The sequence below is a fragment of the Anguilla anguilla genome, chromosome 12 (genome assembly GCF_013347855.1).
Source record: "Anguilla anguilla isolate fAngAng1 chromosome 12, fAngAng1.pri, whole genome shotgun sequence".
Classification (NCBI taxonomy): Eukaryota; Metazoa; Chordata; class Actinopteri; order Anguilliformes; family Anguillidae; genus Anguilla; species Anguilla anguilla.
This window is the reverse complement of record NC_049212.1, coordinates 19288369-19307814: the sequence shown is the minus strand read 5'-3', so window position 1 is coordinate 19307814 and position 19446 is coordinate 19288369. Positions and strand designations below refer to the sequence as shown.

The 19446-nt window shown below is 41.8% G+C and overlaps 1 protein-coding gene and 1 pseudogene across 1 annotated transcript; both read right to left on the bottom strand.

Annotated features, from left to right (window-relative positions):
• Window positions 1-6704: 6704 nt before the first annotated feature.
• Window positions 6705-10939, bottom strand: LOC118209479 (annotated as a pseudogene).
• A 1483-nt stretch (window positions 10940-12422) lies between these two features.
• Window positions 12423-17225, bottom strand: LOC118209488 (extracellular calcium-sensing receptor-like). Its single transcript, XM_035384804.1, has 6 exons — window positions 17006-17225; window positions 16062-16356; window positions 14833-15630; window positions 14166-14387; window positions 13942-14065; window positions 12423-13528 (listed from the first exon to the last, which is right to left on the bottom strand). Exons 1-6 carry the CDS (start codon window positions 17221-17223, stop codon window positions 12615-12617), a joined length of 2571 nt encoding a protein of 856 aa, XP_035240695.1. The 5' UTR covers window positions 17224-17225; the 3' UTR covers window positions 12423-12614.
• Between the last annotated feature and the right edge of the window lie 2221 nt (window positions 17226-19446).

Genomic DNA, 19446 nt, shown 5'->3' with positions numbered 1-19446 from the left:
TCTCTGTTTTCAGCACAAACTCAGCTACAATAATATGGCAGCAGTAAGTAGGTCATAATCATATGTGGATTGCAAATTGCTCTAAAAACACACAAACTGTAAACAGTAGTTTTGAACATGCACAGGAATGTTGTACTAAAACACACTAAACAATTGTGACTAAGATTTTTGGTCACTGAAATGTGTTCATCAAGGTCTTGGGTATCAAAAGATGACAACATATTTTAGCAAATCCAATGAGAAATATAAAATAAATTGCTAAAGGTTAGTGTTGTGACTCCTATTTTTTAACACCAGGTGAGAATGGGACGACCTGCCAGCTAAGTAGGCTATTCACACCTGGCCGCATGCCTCCCCACCACTAAGACAAAGACTCAGTGAGCCATTTAGAAGACAGAAACAAAGACATCTTTTGATTTTCAGAACATTTATTGAAGCAAACTATACGCATGGAAGATGAGATGAGACTGGTGTACTCTTGCAACGCTTGCGTGGCCTCTTAGCTAGTGGTGAACTAGGTCATGTTTCCTGATCAGCATCTCTGTAAATATGATAAAAACAAAATTGTTAGGAAATGTGACATCAAATCAAACTTTATTTATATAGCACATTTCCTTCAACAGGTGAAAATGAAATGTGCTTTACAAAAAAGGGACAAACCACTAACTAATGAAAACAAAACTTAGGAAATGTGACATGGTTACATCATATACAAACAAAGAACCAAACAAACACAACCAGACGCAGTGAGGTAGCCTATAATTTTGAAAAGCAATGGTTAGAACCGTTCGTAGTGTGGGAATTTACAAGCCCGCATATTAGTGAATATTCCTACAAACACACAGAGAATGTAATACAGCACACATTTACAAATAATGCAAGCTATCAACGAAACAACATTAGCTAAACTAAATAAACATTGATATTCCAGCTCAACTACACGCAACTCATCAATAACAATGCCTCAATCTGAAGTAGGCTAGGTCTGTTTAGCTAAGTGGTTATTATATTGCTATTTCCCAAATTTACTTACAGTATGCTAATATCGATTGTGCGAGGACATCAGTTTTAGAATCCTAGCCACGCCACGGGCTATTTATTACCAATATGATCTAAAAAAATACAGTCTACCTGCTACTTCTAACACACAACCAGACGCAGAGAGCCTAGCCTATAATTCTGAGATGCAATAGTTTGAATCGTTCGTAGTGTGGGAATTTACAAATGCGCATATTGCTGGATATTCGTACAAACACAGAGATTGCAATCCAGTACACATATTTACCAATATGATCATAAGAAATATACTTACTCGTGAAGTTGATCCTCAGCTGGATCAGTTCGCTGTTCGAAATGACACCGCTCTTCATCAATGCCATTTTCCAAAATTAAACGAAATGTTTACCTCAAAAGAAGTGAATTAGGCTACACTTTGACATTCTATCCTGCTTTCGCAGGCTTGGCATTTCTCACATGGATCTCGCATCACCCCTCCACCTACTCTCCTTCTATGGAGAGTAGTTATAATGTCGTTAACATGTGAATGCGATTTGGGCGGACTTCCTGATGAGCGAAATTCACATAGTAATGAGTAAGGATTAACGAAGCATACATGGTTTAATTAATCAAATTTAGAACTTTTAAAACTATTCATATCATTTGTCAATGAGCACATTGGAAAGTCGCGATTCTAAGGCTTCTGTCAATGTTTTTGTTGCGTCTGTATGATAACAACTCGTGAAGTTAATCATCCAAATAGAAACGAAAGTTCATTTAATCTTGCCGAGCTCCGCCGGCGGAGCTCTCGACCCCAGAGGGTTAACGGCCATATTAGGTTCAGCCAAACAACCATCACAGTTTAAGGTGAGAGTAGACAATTTTTCCCTTAATATTTTGGGACCTAAAACCAACATTTCAGTCTTATCTGAATTTAGGAGCAGAAAATTTGAAAGCATCCAAACCTTGATATCTACAATACAGGCCTCTAACCATGAAAGCGGCAGTGCTTCGCCAGGTTTCATTGAAATATAAATCTGAGTATCGTCCACATAACAGTGGAACTCTACGCCATGTGCCCGAATAATATTGCCAAATGGTAGCATATATAGCGAGAAGAGTACTGGTCCTAGTACTGATCCTTGTGGAATACCGTATTTCATTATTGAGGAGCTGGACTCTTCTTTTTTAAATTTGACAAACTGTTTCCTGTCACATAGGTATGATCCAAACCATGCGAGTGCCTGTCCATGAAGTCCAACACAGGCCTGGAGTCTGTCCAGTAGAATTCCATGATCAATTGTGTCAAAAGCTGCACTCAGGTCGAGGAGTACAAGAACCGACACAGAGTTACGGTCGGCTGACAGTAGTAAATCATTTGTAACCTTGATAAGTGCGGTTTCTGTGCTGTGGTGGGGTCTAAACCCTGATTGGAATACTTAAAGGATACCATTAGAGCTAAGGTATGCACTTAGTTGCTTAGCAACAGTTTTCTCCAATAATTTTGATAGAAATGGAAGGTTTGTAATAGGTGTATAATTTTCAAATTTATCAGGTTCTAGGTTTGGTTTCTTCAATAATGGCTTAATAACTGCCACTTTTAGTGATTCAGGTACGTACCCTGTGACTAGGGATATGTTAATGATTTTTAGTATATACTGGCCTAGTACCGGAAATAGTTCTTTAATCCAATTTGAAGGAATAGGATCGAGTAGACAGGTCATCGGTTTTGAGGACATAACTAATTCGGACAACTCAACCATGCTAATGGGCGTAAAACAGTTTAGTACCGCTGTCTGTAAATTTTCCTGTTTTAACCAGGTGCGGGGCTGTTTATTAACATGAACAGGAATAGTGCATGATGGAGACAGTTTGGAAATCTGGTCTCTAATAGCCTCATTTTTCTGTTCGAAAAAGTTCATGAAGTCAATGCTGTTAAGATTGGAGGGATAAGTTGAAAACTCTGATGATTGTTTTTTAGTTAATTTATCCACAGTACTAAATAGACATTTTGGGTTATGTCTGTTTTGTTCAGTTAGAGAAAAAGGCAGATCTAGCAGAAGCAAGAGCTTGCTTACACTGAAGAAAGTTGTTTTTCCATGCAAGATGAAATACTTCTAGCTTTGTTGACCGCCATTTTCGCTCTAATTTTCTAGTAGACTGCTTCAGGGCCCGGGTTGTATCATTGTACCATGGAGTGTGGTTTTTCCGACTAGGGTTTCTTCTTTTAAGGGGGGCAACAACATCAAGAGTGTTCCTGAGGGTAAGGGTTAGCTGGTTATTCAATTGGTCCAGTGCAGCTTCATCAGCATTTTCATCAGCCTTTTCTTCTGTGGAGAGGAATGACTCCGGAAGCATATTTATAAACTTTGGAATAACCTCAGGGTTTACTGATCGGCTGTAGTAATGTCTAGGCTCTGATACAGGAGGATTGGATGCCTTAATATTCAACGTAATGAGGAAATGATCTGATAGTATAGGGTTATGAGGTGCAACGGTAAGATTTACCACACTAATACCATGGGACAGAACTAAGTCTAAGGTATGGCCACGGTAGTGAGTAGGCTCACAAACATTCTGTACAAAACCAATGGAATCAATAATAGAGGCAAAAGCTGTTCCTAGGGGGTGACCATTTTTATCCACATGTATGTTGAAATCACCAACAATTATGACCTTATCTGCTGAAATTGCAAGGTGTGATAAAAACTCTTTTATTAGCTAGATCGGGCTGTACACAGTTAGTAATAAGAACTTCAAAAGAGGAGAACATATATCCATGCTTAGGTGCTAGACTCAATAAGGACTGATAAATAGCTGCAACGCCTCCCCCTCTGCCTGATGGACGTGACACCTGAGTACCTATGAAACCCATAGGAGACGCTTTATTAATCGCAACATATTCATCAGGTCTTAGCCAAGTTTCAGTCAGACATAATACATTGAGATTATGGTCTATGATCAATTCGTTGACAAGATCTGATTTTGGAGCGAGTGATCTAACATTTAATAGTCCAATTTTTAAGGATGGTTCACTATGATTAGTAGCAACGTGCTGTGTTTTTATGACAATTATGTTATCCACATCAATACCAGGGGAGACATAGCTCAGGAGGTAAGACCGATTGTCTGGCAGTCGGAGGGTTGCCGATTCAAACCCCGCCCTGGGCATGTCGAAGTGTCCTTTAGCAAGACACCTAACCCCTAACCCCTAACTGCTCTGGCGAATGAGAGGCATCAATTGTAAAGCGCTTTGGATAAAAGCGCTATATAAATGCAGTCCATTTACCATTTACCATGGTTAGCTTTACGTTTGGCATAGATGCGTGGAACAGACACAGTCTCAATATAACAGATATTAGATTCTAGTTTAAAAGTATTAGTTAAAGGGCTTTTGAAATACTATTTCTGTTAGCTAGCTCTGAAACGCACCTTGCAGACAGAGGCATAGGGCCATGTGTCTGGGAGACAGGTATAAAGAAACGAGCAGGCAAACACGTAGGGTTAGAAGCCTGCGGCCTGGCCGGCGCCCGGATGGAGTGTCAGGATCTGGCCTTACTAAGACTAGCAGCTATGTTGTTCGATAGGACACGAGAACCTCTCCAGCTCGGGTGGAGTCCATCTCTCTTCAGTAGGCCAGGCCTTCCCCAGAAATCAGGCCAATTATTAATAAAGCCTATGTCACTAGATGAGCACCACTCCGACAGCCAGAGATTTAGCGAAGATAGCCTACTGTAGACCTCATCGCTCCTACGAGCTGGAAGCGGGCCAGAGCAAATTACTTCCTGACACATCTTTTTAGTCACTGCACACACAGATATGAAATTATTTTTGGTGACCTCCGATTGCCTCAATCAGATGTCGTTTGTGCCGATGTGGATAACAATCCTAGAGTATTTACGTTTACTTTAAGCCAGCACTTTTAAATTTGTCTCAATGTCGGTGGCTCTGGCACCAGGAATACACTGTACTATGGTCCCTGGTGTCTCTAATCTCACGTTTCTCAAAATACTATCCTCTATGATCAGGGCTTTCTCAGTAGGTGTGTTACTGAGTGGGGAATATCGGTTGGAAAAGCGAGTTGGGTGGTGCTCGGCGGCCCTGGGCCGGCAACTATGTTTCTTTGGTACCGTGATAAAATCGTCCTGCAGCGAGGACACTGGCGGTGGAGAAACACTCGCATCTAAACTAGCATCCGGCTCGGGTAAAAGGGAGTCTAAGAAAGTCTTACTCTCCTGAATCTGATATAAAGTCCGGATGCGCGTCTCTAACTATAGCTATTTTCTGTGCCAATTCTAAATTAAGCTGACACTTAACACAAGTACCATTAATCGTAAAATTGGCAGCAGAGTGTTACGACCCCATGGGTTTAGGGGTGCATGGGGTATGTAACTTGATGTTAATGGCCGGGAGATGTTAATGCTGTAGATATGGTAACAACAAAAAAAACACAGACAAAGCAGCAACTCAGTGCACGGGTGTTTACTGTGATAACAAACAAAAACGGTGCAACAAACTACCAGACATACAACATCCCAGACACACACTACCAGGGTCAACGGACGCTGGGTGTTGCCAGAAGAACAAAAACAAGCTAGCTAAACCAGAGAGTAAACTAATCTAGTGTATCAAGTACACAAACAAAAGGCCTATCTACTCTAACTAGCAGACTGAAAACACAATTGGTTGGCAATCACCCCTAAGGACTAGTGAATCTATACATAACATAGCCTACGGGCATATGTACAGGAGCCCCCAGTCTTACCTGTCCCAAGCCTTGGAAGTGTACATAAAACAAGACAAGTTCAAATGAGTGGTTAACATAGTCACATAAACAACACAGAGCAAACAGTCAGACATCCATTGTTACAAACAGGTGGGGTTTTTATAGTAGATGTGGCGAGTTCTGATTGGCTGTCCAGAATTGACACGGAGGGTGGGGCTTGGTGAAGGTGGGACTTGGTGGATGGTGACTCACAGGTGAAGGCAGGGAAGTCCACACAAAAGAAAAACATGGCACGTAACACAGAGCTAAGACTAAACATGCGACTAACTGTGCAGGGAATGGAAGCCATGATACCCTCTTACCGTATTTTCTTTAGTTGTTCGCTTCATTCGATTTACAATTAAGTTATGCCCTCCCAGGCCTGAAAATCAAGCATGATGATGATGTATATTGTTAGGCTGGCAGAGAATTTCAGCCATACCTCCCGCTCCAATCCGCAGCACCCAAAGGAGTAAGACTGAGTCTGCCTGCCTCCAGCACATGCCCTCTGCAGGCAGACTGAACAATTGAGCAATTTACAAAAAACACAGAAAACGCAAGCACTCTGATTCATCAATATTTTATTGGTGGTGTGAAATCCCCAATGGTCTGTGGCTTCAGCTAAGCTAATATTAGGGGGAAAATTATGGTCCTCAGAGATATTTACATGTATACATGTTTTTCACTTTAAGAAATATACAGTAGCAGAATAACATGACAAATATTCCAAATACAATCATCCATCAATACTACTGAATCTTTGTATGCTTCAGAGAGATTTTTATGGCATTTTCCCCATCATGTGCTTTTTGGTATTTTGCTCCGGCCGAAACAATATAATGAAACATTTAGGGACAAAAATGCAAACGATCAAGCTAAAGCTGGAAGCTAAAATTGCAAAGATCTCCACAGCTACAGTGAACTTTCCAGGTGAGCTGACATAAGCTGGTATAAAAGTGATCCAGACTGCACAGAATATGAGCATGCTGAATGTGATGAATTTGGCTTCATTGAAGTTGTCAGGGAGCTTACGTGCCAGAAAAGCAAGACCAAAGCACAATATAGAGAGGAGTCCAATATAACCCAGCACAGCCCAGAACCCCACTGCTGATCCTACATCACATTCTAGAATGATCTTTTCTTTGTAGTGCTTCATGTTCTTGTAGGGGAATGGAGGGGATATTGTTAGCCAAAGCACACAAATAAGGACCTGTATGAGAGTGAAAGCAAGAACACTCAGTCTCTGCTGGGAAGGCCCAAACCACTTCATGACATTACTGCCTGGAAGTGTAGCCCTGAAGGCCATTAACACCACTATTGTTTTTCCCAGAACACAGGAGATGCAGAGGACAAAGGTGATCCCAAACGCAGTGTGGCGCAGCATACAGGACCACTCAGAGGGCCGGCCGATGAAGGTAAGAGAGCAAAGGAAACACAGTTTCAATGAAAAGAGCAGCAGGAAACTCAGCTCTGAGTTGTTGGCTTTCACAATGGGAGTGTCCCTGTGTCTGTAAAACACAGCAGCCACCATGATGGCCAAACAGGCCCCAGTCACAGAACAAGCTGCCAGGATGATCCCCAGAACCTCGTGGAAGGACAAGAATTCAACAGGTTTGGGTACACATTCATCCTTCTCAGCATTCGACCAGGACTCAGCTGGACAAGTGATGCAGTTCAGGGAATCTGCACAAAAGAGAGAGAAAACCCTGCTCAGAAGTGAGCAGAAGAAAAACTGAGCCTAGGGGCTGTGGGATGAAACATGGGTTCCACACAAGTTTTCTGCTTCAAGTCTTTACACCTAAATTAAACTCATCAGCATTGTCTGGCATGAACACATAGTGTTTCCCCCAATTTGTGAGAGCTTGCAACATCATTGATTAACATAAACATATTCAGAATTTACTTCAGCTAAATGCAGTATAATTAATGTGCTACACAGAGATAATAATCCCCGCTTCTCTGTACCTGTAGCATTGCTGATTTCTCCCTCAGCACAAGGCACACAGTCGTAGCAGCAGACAGGCCTTCCTCTCTGCACAGCCTTCCGAGTGCCTGGGGGACAGCTCTCACTGCACACTGACACAGGCACCTTCACACAAATATCACAGCAATAGAAATGGAGCCAGCTCTGACATGCCACCATATCTGTCTAATGAAATTACATTTGAATGTGAAATTACCTGTGGTTGGCTGCCTGCCCAGGTAATGTTCTTCTTAATGATGAAAACCTGTCCATCTGGGGCAGATGCATCATACTGGCCCACAGTCACAAACTCCATGTTCCCATCCCTCATCACCTGCCAATTCACCAACTCATAGGCGGCCACTGGATCCCCATTGGCATCAAAGGAGACTTTGTACCCGTTCCTGGTGAAGTTTACATTTCTCAGGTGCTCCGTGACCTGATGGGAGGAAACCAGCGGACTGATAGTACACCTGCTGGTGACCAGCTCAACTTTCACTCAACCTTCACGTTATCCATCTACTCAGTATTCCCCAATAACCGCATCCTCACAGTCTAGGCAGTGTATATTTCTTTCCCATATTTTTATGGCCAGCATGAAAACGAGCAGGTCTTTCACATTCCAGTCAGGATTTAAGTCACTGAATGCTATATTTTGGTGTGGCCTTTTAGGTAGTAGGTTGTGTGTTCTGTCTTAAACTGTGCTAACTCAGTTATTATTTGTAATTTGCACTGTAAAATTGAATGCTCTCTAAATGACATAGGATTAGTTAGGGCATCAGCTTAATAATAATAATAATAATAATAATAATGTGTAATGGACCGTTTACCTGCCATGGCTCAACTTGGATACTTGTGTTGCAGTGTGGTGGAGCGTTAGGTTTGTCTGTGCAGATGATGCTGTGTATGGCATGGGCTATTGCATACACAGCCTTGTATACCATGTTGGAGATGCGCAGCTGGGATGTATCTGTGTAGGGGTTCTGCAGATCTTGCAGATTCTGGTTTCCATCGCATGTTTTCTGGGCCGCTGAAGTCTGACTTCCCCCCAGGCTGCAGCCGAAAGCGCTCTCCCAGAACTCTGTGAGGAGTGGTGAGTGGGAAACCTGTGCCGGCCCCAGGTCCAACAGGAAGTCCCGCAGCCCTGGAATGACTGAGCGAGGGATGCCAAAACCGATGGCACCGGCAAACAGACGGAACTGCAACATCTTACGGTCAGTGACCCAGTCCTCACTCCCAATCCACTGTAATGGGGCCAGCACCTTGCCTTCCAGCTCTGAAAGCAAGACCAGCATGTCACCCGAGGTAATGAACCCCACAACGACACGGGCCGTGGACCTGCTGATGACCTCTGCTACGTGTTGCACTTTTGCACGGGGGTTGGTCTTGTGGAGCGCCTCAGAGTACTCCACACAGATGCCCTCTGCCTGTGCAGTCTGCAGGAAGGCAGCCATCCCACTGTTCCCATAGTCTGAGTCACTCCTCACCGCCCCGATCCACGTCCAGCCAAAATGCTTGACTAGTCTAGCCAGGGCAGCTGCCTGGAAATAGTCACTTGGGATGGTCCTAGAGAAGGTGGGGAACTGCAGCTTGTCACTAAGACAGGCACAGGTGGAATAGTGGCTCACCTATAGCTCCGTGAAAGGAAAGATGCACATTTTAAACAGTGAATATGACTTAATTCTAACCAGGAATATTAGTGAATCAATATATCCGTCTACATGCCTAGCTACTTATGTCTGTATATTCAGCACTAATACACTAGCACTGTGCAAGAATTCATGTTGCCATTCAGCAAATTCAAAGTCTCTTGTAATATAAATCTAGAGAGTAAGAAATATATTGGCTATAGGTGTCTATTCACAGAAACAAAAATCAGCAGATATATTATTTAAAAATAACACAATATTCTTTATATTAATGGCTCATCTCTATATTTATTTCAAATACATTTTTGAATGCAAGGATGATTATATCATAAGAATTTCAAGTAATTTATCGGAACATGCAATGGGGGACTGGGGATGTGGAGCTCACCTGGGGGATGCCGAAGGGTCCAAAAATTCTGGACATGACGATGGAACGAGTGGAGCTAGACTCACCCACAACAGCATGCACAGTGGCAGACTTTGAGCAGGTCTGGTTGGGAAAGAAGGCTGGCTCAATGCCATTGGCCAGCTGGAATGCCACCTTCACTACCATTGGCACAGAGGCACAGGAGTCATGGATCTGGTATCCCAGAATTACACCTGGCAGGAGCTCGGAACTGTTGTTGATTTCCTTGATGGCAAAAACCATGGTTCTAGCAAAGCGCATTTGTCGGAAATCCAACCTGTTGTGAACAATAATATGGAGAGTCACAAATATTGACATAAACATAAGAGAACATGCAACAAAGGAGTGAATTGAAAGAATTTAAAATGTGCTTTTTTATTTGATTGGCCTTGGTTCATATATAGATTGAAATAAGAAAGAAGTATTATATGGCCTCACCATGAAAACAAACAGATTATGGTAAAAGGAAATCTGGGGTTAAAGTAAAAGGTGCTGGGGTTATGAATAGTCCAAGCTCATTTATATATATATTTTTTTTAATTTGACTTATAAAATTACAGAACATGTATATTTCTAAAGTTGCTAAATTTTCTCTTTTAACCTAATTGTGACTACATCACTCTGGCAAGGACATACAATGCCTTATCTTGAGAATTATGGAAAAGATATCTTTCTTTGTTGTAACAACAAAACAACAACAGCATGTATGAAACAAAAAATTTAACAGGCTTGTTTTTAAGACGTAGGAGTAAACATGTTGAGATCATAATATTATAAATGTTGAGCTATTTAAATAACAGTATATTTAACCTACATTCTGCAATTGGTTTAAGTAATAAATTTCACAACATATATTTTTTTTATACTAATAAATATGCATTTCCAGAATCTGACTGTCTCCACAGTGGTCACATTGTACAGTGCTCTTCCTCCCTTCACTGACCTCCCAGTACATTGCAGCGCTTTGGGTTGGCTAGTATAGTTGTGCTCAGTGCTGATAAAATTGTAGTAGATGGTAAAAACGCCTCCGATCACAAAGTCCCCAGGTTGCAATAAGGAAGCAGGCCTGGGAGTCCCAAGCAGTGTGCACCCTGACCTTGACCCTCCATTTGCCAGAGTGAGAGGTCTAGCCATCAATGCCAAAACCAGCGTGGTCCATATCATTTCCATGCTTTCATGACAGGATGTGGTGCTCTCTCATGTATAAATACCCTCCTGGAGTCCTGCCCCCTGAGCTCATGGAGAGATTCCCTTTTTGGTTTAAACACATGCAGAGGAGTGGCTAGTGTGCTGTAATCTCACTGACACATGAACCAAAAACCGCCCTGACACCCTGATGTAGCAATAACTAGAACGTAAACTTTAGTTTTGTTGCTTCAGCAGTTGTTAGAGAGCAAGTTAAAAAGTTATAGCATCAGCAAGTTAGAGAGCTGTAGCATCTTAAAATCGTTCCAGTGTAACCTTATGACCATTATTGTAAGGGTTAATTTAGTTTGCAAGCATGGATAAGTACGACAAATCAGGCAAAGGTTTATTATTATTAGGGGTCCAAGCAGCGAAGCTGCTGGAACCCTATTGTATCTGTATAATATTGTATCTGTATAAATTGGCCCAATCGGATAAACGGTATGGCCGCTGTCAACCGACAAACTTCTTGAACTTCGCCAAAGCGCATCTCTTAGCACAAAATTTGCCATAAGTCATCAATATTTTATACAATCATCATGACATTCGTAGATATGTTGGGCGAAGGTATTTGATCATGAGGACAAAACCATTTTAAAATAGCTCCATATGTGGTGCAATAGTCCCAATGCTTGGACCCCTCCCAATTCCGCTTGCGGCTTTAATTATTATTATTACTATTATTATTACTATTATTATTATTAGTAGTAGTAGTAGAAGTAGGAATAGTAGTATTTATTATATTATTGGTTTGCTGTTATTATTACATCATTACTGATACATTATTGTTCATCATACTTTTCTGTAATAATAATAATAAGCACTCACTTTGTGGTATATACGTTGGCTATAAAATGTAGCCAAGACAGCGCATTCCCAAATGATAGACTGCTATGGATTGAAAGGTATTGTAGTGAGGTATGGGGTGGCGGGATTGGACTAAACTGCACCCACAGCGTCACTGCCAACACCAACAAGGATTTTCCAATAAGAAGCTATCAGTTTTGCGTGGCGCTCTGTTTGGACTCTGCAGAAAGATATTAATTTTATTATCAGAAATCAAAATAAGCCCAGAACACCCCTCCTGTTGGATGGGAATGGCTGGTGGATAAGCAATTAACAGCACATGATCATGCTGTGTTTCTTTGAATCTCAGGGAAAGATCTGCTGGACATCATTGGGAGTCCCTTGCTAAAGTCATATTCACACGGCTTTTCAATTAAATGTTTGCTGAAAGAAAAAACCAAAAACAGCTATGCCCTCCCAGCCCTGAAAAACAAGCATGATGATGATGTATATTGTTAGGCTGGCAGAGATCTTCAGCCATACCTCTCGCTCCACTCTGCAGCACCCAAAGGAGTAGGACTGACTCTGCCTGCCTCCAGCACATGCCCTCTGCAGGCAGACTGAACAATTGAGCAATTTACACAAAACACAGAAAACACAAGCACTCTGATTCATCAATCTTTTATTGGTGGTATGAAATCCCCAATGGTCTGTGGCTCCAGCTAAGTTAATATTAGAGGTAAAAATCTGTTATATATATGCTATATGTTATTCACTTCAAGAAATACAGCATAAAGTAGCAGAATAACATAACAAATATTCTAAATACAATCATCCATCAATATTACTGAATCGTTGTGTGCTTCAGAGAGATTTTGATGGCATTTTCCCCATCATGTGCTTTTTGGTATTTTGCTCCGGCCGAAACAATATAATGAAACATTTAGGGACAAAAATGCAAACGATCAAGCTAAAGCTGGAAGCTAAAATTGCAAAGATCTCCACAGCTACAGTGAACTTTCCTGGTGAGCTGACATAAGCTGGTATAAAAGTGATCCAGACTGCACAGAATATGAGCATGCTGAATGTGATGAATTTGGCTTCATTGAAGTTGTCAGGCAGCTTACGTGCCAGAAAAGCAAAACCAAAGCACAGTATAGAGAGGAGCCCAATATAACCCAGTACAGCCCAGAACCCCACAGCTGATCCTACATCACATTCTAGAATGATCTTTTCTTTGTAGTGCATCATGTTCTTGTTGGGGAATGGAGGGGATATTGTTAACCAAAGTACACAAATAAGGACCTGTATGAGAGTGAAAGCAAGAACACTCAGTCTCTGCTGCAGAGGTCCAAACCACTTCATCACATTACTGCCTGGAAGTGTAGCCCTAAAGGCCATTAACACCACTATTGTTTTTCCCAGAACACAGGAGATGCAGAGGACAAAGGTGATCCCAAAAGCAGTGTGGCGCAGCATACAGGACCACACAGAGGGCCGGCCGATGAAGGTAAGAGAGCAAAGGAAACACAGTTTCAATGAAAAGAGCAGCAGGAAACTCAACTCAGAGTTGTTGGCTTTCACAATGGGAGTGTCCCTGTGTCTGTAAAACACGGCAGCCACCATGATGGCCAAACAGGCCCCAGTCACCGAACAAGCTGCAAGGATGATCCCCAGAACCTCGTGGAAGGACAAGAATTCAACAGGTTTGGGTGAACATTTATCCTTCTCGGCATTCGACCAGTAATCAGCTGGACAGGTGATGCAGTTCAGGGAATCTGCACAAAAGAGAGAAAACCCTGTTCAGGAGTGAGCAGAATGAAAACAGCCTGGGGGCTGTGGGATGAAACATGGGTTCCACACAAGTTTTCTGCTTCAAGTCTTTATACCTAAATTAAACTCATTTAGCATTGTCTGGCACAAAGACATGGTGTTACCCCGATTTGTGACAGCCTTCAAAGTCCATTGATTTTCATAAACATATTCAGAATTTGCTTCAGCTAAATGCAGTAAAGTTAATGTGCTACATAGAGATAGAGTCTTGCCTAAGCTCATTAAGTTGCAGGTGTGTCCCCCAACATGTTGTCATGAACATGCCTTCAAAGTACAATATACATATTCAGAATTTTTTAAGCTAAATGTAATATAGTTAATGTGCTACATAGAGTTAATTATTCCTGCTTCTCTGTACCTGTAGCATTGCTGATTTCACCCTCAGCACAGGGCACACAGTTGTAGCAGCAGACAGGCCTTCCTCTCTGCACAGCCTTCCGAGTGCCTGGGGGACAGCTCTCACTGCACACTGATACAGGCGCCTTCAAACAGATATCACAGCAATAGACATGGCATATAAAAATCCAACTCTGACATGCCACCATATATGTCTAATGACATTACATTTGAATGTGAAATTACCTGTGGTTGGCTGCCTGCCCAGGTAATGTTCTTCTTAATGATGAAAACCTGTCCATCTGGGGCAGATGCATCATAGTGGCCCACAGTCAGAAACTCCATGTGCCCATCCCTCGTCACTTGCCAGTTCACCAACTCATAAGTGGCCACTGGATCCCCATTAGCATCAAAGGAGACTTTGTACCCGTTCCTGGAGAAGTTCACTTTTCTCAGGTGCTCCATTACCTGATGAGAGTCAGACGGCTGATAGTACACCTGCTAGTAACCATTTCAACTTTCACTCAACCTCCATTTTAAGCATCTACTCAGCTTTCCATAATAAGCAGATCCTCATTGTCTCAGCAGTGGTATGTTCCTTACCCAGATTCTCATGACCAGTAGAGAAATGGGTAGGTCTTTCAGATTCTACCTCATTGTATTCACCAGGAAAATGCTATATTTTGTTGTGGCCTTTTAAGTGATAGGTTGTATGTTGTAGGTTTCACTATGCTTGATTTATTTATAATCTGCACTATATTACCAAATGCTCTGTAAATCACACCGAATTAGGGCATCAGCCAAACAACAACAACATCAACAATAAAAATAAAATAATAATAATAATAATAATAATAATATTGTCGATACCCTTATTAATTATAGTTGATAGACTGCATAATGGACTGTTTACCTGCCAGGGCTCAACTTGGATGCTTGTGTTGCAGTGCGGTGGAGCGTTAGGTTTTTCTGTGCAGATTATGCTGTGTATGGCATGGGCTATTGCATACACAGCCTTGTACACCATGTTGGAGATGCGCAGCTGGGATGTATCAGTGTAGGGGTTCTGCAGATCTCGCAGATTCTGGTTTCCATCGCATGCTTTCTGGCCTGCTGCAGTCTGACTTCCCCCCAGGCTGCAGTCGAAAGCGCTCTCCCAGAACTCTGTGAGGAGTGGTGAGTGGGAAACCTGTGCCGGCCCCAGGTCCAACAGGAAGTCCCGCAGCCCTGGAATGACTGAGCGGCGGATTCCAAAGCCGATAGCACCGGCGAACAGATGGAACTGCAACATCTTGCGGTCAGTGACCCAGGCCTCACTCCCAATCCACTGTAGCGGGGTCATCAGCCTGCCTTCCAGCTCTGAAAGCAAGACCAGCATGTCGCCCGAGGAAATGAACGCCACAACGACGCGGGCCGTGGACCTGCTGATGACCTCTGCCACGCGTCGCACTTTTGTACGGGGGTTGGTTTTGTAGAGCGCCTCTGAGTACTCCACGCAGATGCCCTCTGCCTGTGCTGCCTGCAGGAAGGCGGCCATCCCGTTGTTCCCATAGTCTGAGTCGCTCCTCACCGCCCCAATCCATGTCCAGCCGAAATGCTTGACTAGTCTAGCCAGGGCAGCTGCCTGGTAGTAGTCACTTGGGATGGTCCTGGAGAAGGTGGGGAACTGCAGCTTGTTGCTAAGACAGGCACAGGTAGCAAAATGGCTCACCTATAGCTCCGTGAAAGGAAAGATGCACATTTTAAAACAATTAATGTAACTTTATTTTAATCAGGAATATAAGTGAATCACAATATATCTGTCTACATACCTACCGACTTATGTCTGTCTATTCAGCACTAATACACTAGGACTGTGCACAAATTTTTGAAACCATTCAGTAAATTCAAAGTCTCTGTCTATTCACTGAAACAAAAGCCAGACCAAATTGCTGTGAAAGCATCAGGCTTATGATTGTGTTCTATGGATATGGATGTCTGTTGGATTCATAAAGACAGAATATGAACACAATATCCTATATATTAATGGCTCATCTCTATATTTATTTCAAATACATTTTTGAACGCAAGGATGATTATATCATAATTATTTCAGGTCATTTATCGGAACATGCAATGGGGACTGGGCCAGGTGGAGCTCACCAGGGGGATGCCGAAGGGGCCAAAAATTCTGGACATGGCGATGGAAGGAGTGGAGCTAGAGTCGCCCACAACAGCATGCACAGTGGCAGACTTTGAGCAAGACTGGTTGGGAAAAAAGGCTGGTTCAATGCCATTGGCCAGCTGGAACGCCACCTTCACAGCAACCGGCACGGAGGAGCAGGAGTCATGGATCCGGTAGCCCAGAGTTACACCTGGCAGGAGCTCTGAACTGTTGTTGATCTCCTTGATGGCAAACACCATGGTTCTAGCAAAGCGCACTTCTCGGAAATCCAAACTATTGAGAACAACAATATGGAGAGTCACAAATATTTACATAAACATAAGAGAACATGCAACAAATGAGTGAAATGAAAGAATTTAAAAATATGCTTTTTTATTTGATTGGCCATGATTCATATTTAGATTGAAATAAGAGAGACGCATTATATGGGCTCACTATGAAAACAAACAGATTATGGTAAAAGGAAATCTTGGTACTGGGGTTATAAATAGCCCAAGCTCATTTATATATTTTATATTTATTTGACTTCTAAAATTACAGAACATGTATATTTCTAAAGTTGCTAAATCTTCTCTTTTAACCCAATTGTGACTACATCACTGCTGCCAGGACATACAATTCCTTATCTTGAGAATTATGGAACAGATATCTTTTTTTATAACATAATAAAACGACAACAGCATGTAATACAAAAAACTTAACTGGCTTGTTTTTTAAGACATAGGAGTAAACCTGTGGAGATCATCATAAATGTTCTGCAACTTAAATAACAGTATATTTTACCTACATGCTGCAATTGGTCTAAGTAATACATTTCACAACATATTTTGTTTATACTAATAAATATGCATTCCGAAAATCTGAACATATGACTGTCTCCACAGTGGCCATATTGTACAATGCTCTGCCTCTCTTCACTGACCTCCCCGTACACTGCGGCGCTTTGGGTCGGCTGGTGTAGTTGTGCTCAGTGCTGATCAAATTGTAGTGGATGGTAAATACGCCTCCGATCACAAAGTCCCCAGGTTCGGAGAATGAAGCAGGCCTGGGGGTCCCCTGCAGTATGCACCCCGACCCTGACCCTCCCTTTGCCAGGGTGAGATCTTCAGCTACCAGTGCCAGAACCAGTGTGCTCCACATCACCTCCATGCCCTCAGGACAGTATGTGGTGCTCTCTCATGTTTAAATACCCTCCTGAAGCACAGCCCCCTGAGTGCATTTCCTTTCTTGGGGAAAATCATGCAGAGGAGTGGCTATGTATTATTTACAAGATGACCAACTGTCATGATTCCTTTTTTTTCTTATCTTGTTTCTGATCCTCAGATGAATTCTCTTCTCACCACGCACGCACAGTAAACCACACACAACAGCAAAACTGAGGAGTGTGCTGTAAACTCGATTTAAAAAGCTCCCTGAACCAGATGCAGAAATAATTACTGTCAGTGCCAATGCTGTCCTGTTTTAGAATGGCCATATTACATAATTAGACCCCAAATATAATGTCAAATATTATATTAAACATATTTGCAGTCCTACAACTAGTGTTTGTGCAGGGCCTACAGTAACCAAGCGAACTAGTTAAATATAAGAAGTAGGGCTGCAGGTCCTTACGGGTGGCCATGTTGTCCATAAGTTACAGCTTTTGACATCAGCCTCTTTCCATATCTAATGGGATATTACAAATATAAGATGCTGTGGTGTCACCTTGGTTCGAGGTTTGCTGGCGTCATTCATTGATGAAAGAGATAGCCGTTACAGCAATCTTCCCAAAAAAGCAGTTGTCTTGATGCTACACAACACAATCCTGAATCCTGTATACATGCTGTCATTGGTTGGAGTAATGTGAGCATAAGAAAAAGATTGTCTTAAAATCTGATTGGCTGGACTAGACAAAAAAAACTATTAGTGGACATTTTTCCTGATTGTAAGGATTGCAAGGATTGTCCAAAAAATCTACAAATAAATGCAAGTGACAGGCGATGCAGAAATGCGAACCAGCTACAATTATTTGTGGATCAGCTACATTTATTTCTTGAATCAGCTACCTTTATTTGTGGATCAGTTAAATTTACTTGTGGATCAGCTGCATTTAGCTGTGCATCAGCTACATTTATTTTTGGATCAACTGCATTTATTTGTGGATCTGTGTGTGTTACATGTATTTATTCATTTTTGAGATTATAATACTATTATTTATGCCATCAGTTAAACCAAACACTGTAACAAGCCTAGCTAAAGAAGCTGTGGAAAGGGCTGTATAGATTACTTCAGTGAATCAAGGTGGCGGTTGGGTAACCAACAGTGGATTTCAGGGTCTGCAGTACTCACTTTATTACTGGTAAAAATTTAAATTATGCAGTTAATCAATGCTCACAAATTAACTAGGTATAAAAATATAAAGGACATGGAGGCTGCAGCCGTGTGTGTTCTTTAAATGATATGAACGTATGTTAGCTAACTAGCTAGCTTACGTTGATGTTTAGTTATTGACAGTTTGCTATCAAACAGCTAACATTACTCATAGTCGTGTAAGTAAAGCACATTAGAAAGTACCCTCTTTATTAACCTAGTCATAAGTATCTAAATAACTGTATTGGGGAAGCTAATATAGCCAAATAAGCTACTAGTTACTCTTCATAAAAGCAACTTAACACTAAAAGCTACATAAGCCAATAGTACAAAGCTTTAGCTGCGATGAAGCGACTTCGGAACTGTTTTAATTATAAAAGGTCCCGTTTAATCACTAACTTGTCAAATTTAAAGAACCCCTTTATAAACCCACAAAAAGGAGCCATATCGATAGTGAACAGCTGATAACTAAACATCCACAGAAGCCAGCTATTTAGATAAAGTAATAATGTGGAATGTGTACAACGTTAATTGGACTGTTGTACTGAAGAGTGTTTCATGCTGACACAAGTGGTGAATGCTGTGTTTCTAATAAGGGTCAGACGTGGAGATATTTATTTGAACTGCATAGCTCAACCAGTCTCGTGAACCTTTGCTGGCTGAGGACATGAGAGTAGAAATGGTTTGATTTGATTTACACTGTTTCACATAATTCCAAAATCAATCATATGTGGCAGGGGTTACTTTTATGCTCAGAAATAAATAATAAGCCCTGTTAACCCCTTCTGTTATATGAGGAATGGCTGGTGGTTAAACAATAAACAGCATCTGATCATGCTGTGTTTTTTAGAATCCCAGGGAGAAATTTGCTGGATATTTTAGGGAGTCCCTTTATAAAGTCATATTCACACAGGCCATTTCAATCAAATGATTACCAGACAAAATCAAGGCTCCCCTCCTGATAGAATGAGCCAAAAACAGCTATGCCCTCCCAGCATGATGATGATGTATATC